The sequence below is a fragment of the Arachis ipaensis genome, chromosome B04 (assembly GCF_000816755.2).
Source record: "Arachis ipaensis cultivar K30076 chromosome B04, Araip1.1, whole genome shotgun sequence".
Lineage (NCBI taxonomy): Eukaryota > Viridiplantae > Streptophyta > Magnoliopsida > Fabales > Fabaceae > Arachis > Arachis ipaensis.
In genome coordinates, this window is record NC_029788.2 from 80520450 (window position 1) to 80528980 (window position 8531).

An 8531-nucleotide genomic window follows, 5' to 3' on the forward strand; every position below is an offset into this window, starting at 1 on the left:
GATAAATTTATCCTCATAAAAAATAAATTATAAAATAAAATAATAATTCCCATCCCACCACTATTATCAGTTCCTAATTTTCATCATTATTGTCTTTTATCGGCCTCCATTTCATCTCAATTTTTTCATCATCTTCATCATTCATTATCGTTCAACTTCATTCATTCACCACTAAACTTCACCCACCTACCACTACATGCACTCAGTCACCTACATCTTTACTTTCATTCCACTACTAGTGAAGAGCTCCGTGCGATGCACGGGTATGATAAATTTAATAAAAAATATTTAATATTAAGATATTATTAGATTAAGTATTTAATATGAACTTTTTATATTAAATTAGATCATAAGAATAAAGATATATAATTTTACTTTTTTAAAGAATGTAAGAGTATATAAGATAAAATTTGTGAACAAAATAATTTAATAAACACTACTAGAAAAATAGTTATTACAGACGGATATTTTCGACAGATTTTATCCCACGGAAATACAGACGGAATTTTAGAGGGATTTTTTTGTCGAAAAATAAAAAAATGAATTAGCATAAATTACAGACGGGAAATAGAATCCGTCGATAATTCTGTCGGAAAAATTATTTTTTTTCGTAGGAAATGGTTACAGACGGAAAATCCGTCTGTAATTAAATAAACAAAATGCTGCATTTTATTAAATTATTACAGACGAAAAATCCGTCTGTAATTTAAAATTTTCCGTCGGAAATATATTAGAATAAGGAGACGGGTCACTTTGGTTCCAATACTTCAGTTCACTTTTTTTTTTCACATTCTCCTTGAATTACTCCCATGCCTTCTCTCTCTCCATTGAAGATGTGACGTCCTCCACTGTCGCCGCCGCCGCCGCCGCCGCTCGCGTCGCACAAGCTCCTTCCACCGCCGCTCTCAATGCGTTTGCTCCTTTCGTCGTCACACGAGCTCTCTCGGCCGTGCTCTTGTCTTACGAGCTCCCTCCGCCCCCGCTCTCGCGCTGCTTCTTCTCTCCTCGCCGGAGGTTTGTCATCGTCTCTTCTCGTCGCTGTTAGTTCAGGTAGGCCTCCGCCTCCTTTTCGTCCCTAGCCCTAACCCTTCCATTGTGATTCTATTCCGATTTCATTATCCCTAGCCCTAACCCTGTCCCTTCCCTGTTTTTCTTAACCCTAATTCTCGTCCCTTAACCCTAATTTTCCGTTTGTTCTCTTCGGTTTAGAATTATGTTATGTGGATCGATTTTAATCCTAATTTCTTTTTTTCAGGTCCGCTGAAGGTTACACCATTTATGGTCGAGTGAAGACCCAGCAGTATGCTTTGTTTTTCTTTTTTGTCACTCTGATTTTTATTTTCTTACTTTTTAGTTAATTCAAAATCTAATTGTTGGATGGTGACTGATGCGAATAACCATTGCATTCGAATTGGCAGATTTTTTATATTTTGTTCAATAAACTTTATATGAACTAAAGCTTTCAACTTTAATATGTAGATGCACTAAAGCACTTTAATATGTAAGATTGACTTTGAATTGTTGATGGGATTGGTAATGGTGCTTGGGATCATATGTCAGTTCAAGTTATTCATATTGTTTTGGAGTTCACACCAAAATCAAGTTTGATTTAGTCATTCAGAATTCATCTAATTTGAAGCTTCGATTAGTTTATAGTATCAATTGTAATTTGAAATATTTAGGAAGATGGCTGTCAGACCCTGTTAGCATCTCTGGTGTCATTTCATTTACTTAGGTGTATCTGATAATGTTAATTGAGTGGAATTCAGCAAGGTTTTACTAGAGTTCATTGTGGTGTGCATCCATTCCTTTGTGTGCATCCATTCCTTGCATCCATTTCTTGTTAATGGTGTGCATAAATTTGTTTGCAGATTTAGGAACAAAAGACTATATAATTCCCGGAAAAGTGTCGAATGTCAAAGTCATACTCAATGGTGGTCAGAGAGTTACTTTTTTGAGGCCTGATGGATATTTCTCATTGTATCCTTTAATTTACATCTTCATTTTAAACTCATTTCAATTTGCATGATAACTACTATTGCAATACTTCAGGTCATGTTTAATTTGATCTCTCTTTGCTGTCCTAATATTGCTTTTACAAAGTTATAATTAATGATAGTATTTTGTTGTTGAGCAACAAACTAGTTCCTTAACATGTTTGCTTTAAGCCACAACGTCCCAAATATTTCTTGATGGATGCTTCATGAGGTCTGAAAATTATAGCTTCTTTGATGAGTATGCAGGGCCAGGGGACAAGGCTGTTTGTGGAAACAAAACTAGGACGAATTCGAGTTTTTAAGCGACCGCAAAGCAGGCAATTTTGGAAGTAGTTCAAGCTGCACCAAACAGCATAGGATGCTATGCAAGAGGGAAGGTTGATATTTCTGGAAGGGTAGATGAATCTGCTTATGTTTTGGCTAATTGTTGGAAGAGTTTGAATAGTAGTTCTTGCAAAGTATGTCTTGAGAATTCTCATGAAAATTGCTGATTTCGGATTGGTATTGATTTAGAGGGGAACAAGGTCCCCTGAGCTATTTTGTATTTTATCCTAGTTTTTTAAGGCTCACACAGTTAATGATTACTTGCAGGGTCCACCACTGGCTGGAAGGTATGACATGGGAGCTCTATGCATGCATGAGCATTCTGAAAAACTTGAAGGCCTTATCAATGATGCTCTATGTATGTTTTCCAACAATAATTAACTGTAAAATGAATGAATTGGTTGACTTTTTTTTACCTCCGTGATTATGGGTATCATGTAATGTAAAAAATACGAAATTTGCTGCCAGTTTCAAAACTTCTGTTTCTAGTACTTTATGAATTTAATTATGGTTATATAAATTTTCTTCAGGAGGACCAAAGAATGGCATCTCGTTTGGCCAATACAATGTTCAGCTCATTAAAGGGTAGACCTGTTCAGGTATCATAATATGAATTTCAAGTTTGGGACATTGATCGGAACTGTGTATGATTGTACTAGTTTCTTCTTGCAGGGTCGCATATTTGAAGGTAAAGAGCCACCCCAGTTTGTTGCTCTTTTTCAACCTATGGTGGTTCTCAAGGTATCATATGCAGAATCAATCAAAATGATATGTCATTTTTATTAACATAGATTTTGTGAAGCTAACCAGTCCAACTGAATTATGTTTGTTTCAGGGAGGTTTGAGCTCAGGTTACAAAAAATTAGTAGCAGATAAAGGCTTGCAAGATGAGACATATACAGCAGAGAGTGTCGCACTTATTCGAATTTCTAGAACTGCCATACATAATAACAATGCAGTGCAAGTTGATGCAGTACGTTTCCATCAAATTTTTTTTATTTCTGTCCATCGTAATTATGTTGCTACAAGCCTATGGTTTATCTTTCTATACTAGTCCACCCTAATTGTGCTATCCATATTCAGGTGGCAGCGTCATTGAATTCTGCTGAGTGTTTTGTCCTTCAATCTGGCTCTACAATGTTCACTTGGCATGGCAATCAATCCTCCTTTGAGCAGCAGCAGCTAGCAGCGAAAGTTGTGGAGTTTTTAAAGGTAGCTGCCATGCTACATTTTTTCTTATGCTCTCTTTGTCTTCTGTTTTCACTGATTTCTTATACTCTCTAGTTGATATTTATTTATTTTTCTACTTATTTACAAAACAAATCGCTGAATTTTTAAGATATATTTTGGGTCCTCTCATTATTTTAAAGATTAACCAACCTGTTTCAGTCTCAATCTTATATAAATCACAGAGTTTTTCGAGTTTCTGGTGTCTATTGACTTGTGTGATTCACCTTTGGGAATAAGTTTAACACTTCCACACATAACAAGTTCACAAATTTTTTATTAGAATGGATTTCTATAAAATTTTCGTTATCCATTATACTTCTGTTTGCCTAAATGGTTACTTCAAAATGAAGTCATTCACCAGTTGGCTAAATGATTTTTAATATGAAGATTATTTAGTAATAGTCATTGTTACAACATACCTTATTTCTTAATGTGTTACACTGACGCATCCATATCCAGCCTGGAGTTGCTTTAAAGCATGCTAAAGAAGGAACAGGAAGCTCAGCTTTCTGGTTTGCTCTTGGAGGAAAACAGAGTTACACCAGCTTTCTGGTTTGCTCTACCTTGTCTAATGCCTTTAATTCATCTTATGATATGATATCCAGTATGGTATGACAACATGTTTAAGATTGTATAAACTATTTTTTTCTTTGTTGTTTTATAGTCAATGAAATTCAACCAAAAGCAGGTTCTCCTAACAAGAGGGTGTAGGATAATGATGAAGCATTTAAGCATATTGTATATGGTATCTTTTCTTTTGTTATTAGTGGTAAATTTAATAATTATATTTAGGTAGGTACAGGTTCAGGTTTTTCCATCTTTGCCAAAAAGAAAATTGAAGAAAAGAATATCATAGTATTTAAATTAAATTTGCCAAAAAGAAAAATGAAGGAAAGATATCATAGTTTTTAAATTAAATTGAACATCTCCAAATCAAGTCACAGATCATGATGATTTCATACTCCGTTGGAACTTGCCTTTCTTTCTAATACTTTCTACTCTCACAGTCATAGGATAGATTGAATGGGCTGAATCAAGGAGGACCAAGACAAAGAGCAGAAGCTTTGGCTGCTTTAAACTCTGCATTTAAATCATTATCCGGAACCAAAAGTTCTAGCCCTAAGATAACTGGAAGAAGTCAAGGATCACCGCCACCGCGCCACCCTCAATGTCTTCGGGTGAGGACTATGATGATGATGAGGATGAAGATGACACTGAAGACTATAACTGATAGTTTTAGTATGGTTGAACAATATACTAGGAATTATAGTTGATGATCAATACATTTTGTTTATGTTTTGAATTATATTGACTTGCTTGTTTATAGTACTTCATAATACAATGAATTTGTTTATTTTTTGAAATATTATAAATATTCGAATACAAATTAGATAAAAATTTGTATTAAATTTATATTTATTTTGTATGAAAACAAGTTTATTTTGTAATTAGAAAAATAAAAAAAATTCTATTTTACCTTACAGACGGATTTTCTGTCTGTAATCAGAACGTGGGATGATTTTTCAAAGTTCAAATTATAGACGAAAAATCTGTCGGAAAATCCGTTTGTAATTACAGACGGAAAATCCGTTGAAAAGTTCGTTGCCTTTGGGAAATGGATAGAAAATTTACAGAGAGAAATCCGTCGGTAACTTGTAAAAATTTGTCTGTAATTTTTCGACGGAAAAAAAATCCGTTGGTAAATAATTTCCGATGGGGCTTTTACAGAGGAACAAAATCCGTCGGTAATTTTGTCGGTAACCAAAAATCCATCTGTAATAAAGACTAAATCCGTCTGTAAATCTGTCTGAATTAATCCATTTTCTAGTTGTGAAAAGTTAATAATTGTTATAATAAAAGTTGTGAACAAAACAATTTAATATTTAACATCCCATAAAAATTTTAACTATAAAATTAAAATTTTAATAAACAAATTACTAACTCATGCTATGTACGGAAAAGACTTATTCAAGTTAATAATATTTTTTATGAATATATTGAAAATAGACGTGAATTTTTATAGGCTTCCATCAAATTTGAGAAGAGTAAACTACCATTTCTATCCACAAAAGTTGAAAATGCTGACATATCTACCCATAGAAGACAAAAATTACAATTTGTATCCATAAAAAATAGTTTTTGCAAGAAAAATTATCCAAACACTAAAAAATTAAATAAAATTCCTAAACTACCCTTTTCTCCACCACTATCATCTTCTCCCTCCTTTCTCTCTCTCTCTCTCTCAATGTTCTCAGCCACCCAATCCCAACATCAACCACATACCACCGTCTCACCCTCCCCCTCAACCATCACCCTATCTCTTTTGCCTCACACTCCCCTATCGGTGTCAATCGCGACTCAAAAGTACCACCATCACCATCAGCCATCACTACTGTTAACTTCACCACCTGAATGGATTGGGTTTTCTCTGCACACACTCAAAGGCTGCGACTTTTTCAAGGGTTGATCGAAAACACTAATCAACAAGGTTAAGATCTATGACTCTAACCCTGAAATCCTCCAAGCTTTCTCTAACACCGCCATTGACCTCATTAACACAGGTACGACAGCGCAAACGATGACGGAGCGTTTGAGTGGTTGCGCGAAGTGAGGATCGTCGATGGAGCCCATGGTGGCGCACTTGCATTTGAGGGTGGAGTTTCAGTGGTTCTTAATGGCTTTGTCAGTTTTGCCGGAGAGGAGTCGGGCTATGGTGGCCCACTTGTTGCCAAACCGAGCGTGAGTTCTGATTATGGTGTCGTCCTCTTCGGGGGTGAAGGCCTGATGCTCCACCTGCGGGGAGAGCTGGTTGCACCATCGGAGCCTGCAAAAACTGGGTTGGTTCATGAACCTGTAATGAAGAACAAAGCAAAAGGAAATCAGGGGAGAGGTAGACATAACAACGCAGGGATCAGACAACGACGGTGATGGTTCTATGACGCGGAAAGAGGTGAAGAGGGTTGGCTATGGTGGCGATAAGGTAGCGTGAAGAGGACGGTCTCTGACGCAGTAGGCTCTGGTTCGAGGCCGATGGTGATGGTGGCGAGGAGAAGCTGACGCGGTGCTCCTAGGCTCGGTGTAGGTCTGCGACGTTGCTGGCAGAGAAGTGGGGTGAACAGTGATGAGGAGAGTGATACAGTGGTATGTGGTTGATGTTGGAATTGGGTGGCTGAGAACATTGAGAGAGAGAAAAAGGAGGGAGGAGATGATAGTGGTGGAGAGAAAGGTAGTTTAGGAATTTTATTTAATTTTTTAGGGTTTGGATAATTTTGCTTGCAAAAACTATTTTTTATGGATACAAATGGTAATTTTCATCTTCTATGGGTAGATATGTCAGCGTTTTCAACTTTCGTGGATAGAAATGGTAGTTTACTCAATTTGAGAATGAATATGATCATATACAACAAAAATTTTCCATGATTCTATCATATGATTTTTTTTCGGGTACGGGATTCTATCATATAATTACACACACACACTACACACACACACACATAAGAATTTATATAATTTAACAAATTTTTTAATTAACAAAACAAAAAATTAAAATGCTATGAAAAATAAAATTTTTTAATACTCTTGTGGAAGAAAATTAATTTAACCATTAGTCGAATATCATTAGAAACAAATGAAAGATGAGATGTTATCTAAACGTAAAAATTAAAGTCTTTTCGTATATACGGAACGAAAATAAATTAATGTTTTAACGATAAACTAATAATTCCGCTTATACTTTCTATATTTCTTGAGAAAGAATGTTTACTTAATCAAACACTAACGTTTTATATGCAATATCTGAATATATGAAAAGATAAAATGAAACATTGAAGTGGAAAGGAACTAATACTGAATGTTATATTATTCATATAAGGATATCAATGAACATAACATTATTTATCATCATGAAAGTATACCAAAAAGTAATGATAAGAAAAAATATTATTTGCATGTAAATAAAATTTAGATTTCATTTATAAAGTAATCAATCTCAAAATAAGTATAAAAAACTACTATATAAACATCTCTTTATATGTTAATACAGAAAAAACTACTAAATAAGCCTTTGTTTGTCAGGAGGGATTCCTTCTTTATCCTAAATTTTAGCCTTGACATTATCAATAATTTTGGAACTTTAATTTCCGCCTCCATGGTGATGATCTTTCCCGTCAAGATTTTCACGAAGATTTGCATCTGTTTAAAACAAAAGCCACAATTTTCAACAACCCAGAGTATATAGGCATCAAATTGAAAATTAAATCACAACCCTGTTCGCAACAAAACCATAATTGTAACCACTTTAACCATTTCAGAAATTATTACTATGACAAAACACTCAAAAATCGCAAACCAATCGGTAGACTCACTGATTTAATCTTGTCGTCGAATACTGCTGCTACAGTGTTAGAGAGCGAGAGCAAGAGTGATGAGAAGGAAAAATTAAAAAACATGATTGCGATGATAATGAAAATGAACATATACAAATAATTTTTTTTTGAAAATCAATTTTCAATAAAAATTTTGAAATTTGAAGCACTAAAATTTGCAGATTAAACAAACAATAATCATTTACATAATTTATCTAATTAATTAATTAAACAATAAAATAACAAACATGCAAATCTTCTCGGGCCACCAGTTAGATGTCACCACTCTGTTTTGGTTGTTGCTGCTGTGCTCTCTGCTTACATAGTCTCCTAGTCTCGTTGCATGTGTTTTCTGTAGATGCCGCTCATTTTTTTCACCGATCTACTCTCTTCCACCACTTCCTCCTCTATATCCACCACCATGACGTCGATAAATACTATGCACTTGGCACGACATCACGAAATGACGGAGAAAAGTTATCCGGTGACAAAGATATCTGAAGAAGAAGAAGAGGAGGATGAGACAAAAATGAAAAAAGATAATTAGAGAAAATGTAAATGATAAGAATAAATCTTTTTTAACTTTAATTTTGAATTTAAAATTTGAAATTTAAAA

At 34.7% G+C, this 8531-nt stretch overlaps 1 protein-coding gene across 6 annotated transcripts; it reads left to right on the forward strand.

Moving 5' to 3' along the window:
• Positions 767-4930, forward strand: LOC107639457 (villin-2-like). 6 transcript variants are annotated; one of them, XM_016342956.2, is made up of 12 exons: positions 767-1050; positions 1256-1300; positions 1872-1980; positions 2169-2392; positions 2589-2679; positions 2852-2920; positions 2994-3062; positions 3157-3294; positions 3405-3533; positions 4011-4103; positions 4216-4296; positions 4559-4930. In XM_016342956.2, the coding sequence occupies exons 4-12, from the start codon at positions 2361-2363 to the stop codon at positions 4562-4564; spliced, it is 708 nt and encodes a 235-aa protein (XP_016198442.1). In that variant the 5' UTR covers positions 767-1050; positions 1256-1300; positions 1872-1980; positions 2169-2360; the 3' UTR covers positions 4565-4930. The 6 variants fall into 6 exon arrangements, with proteins under 6 accessions (XP_016198442.1, XP_016198445.1, XP_016198444.1 ...); XM_016342959.2 differs by having other exon boundaries at positions 1872-2455; XM_016342958.2 differs by having other exon boundaries at positions 1872-2374.

Bases quoted from the DNA above. Each gene is read 5' to 3' on its own strand.
- LOC107639457 (XM_016342956.2), top strand. From the start codon at position 2,361: ATGCAAGAGGGAAGGTTGATATTTCTGGAAGG. The intron at 2,393-2,588 runs GTAGATGAATCT...GATTACTTGCAG, and splicing joins AGGTTGATATTTCTGGAAGG to GGTCCACCACTGGCTGGAAG. The intron at 2,921-2,993 runs GTATCATAATAT...TTCTTCTTGCAG, and splicing joins TAAAGGGTAGACCTGTTCAG to GGTCGCATATTTGAAGGTAA.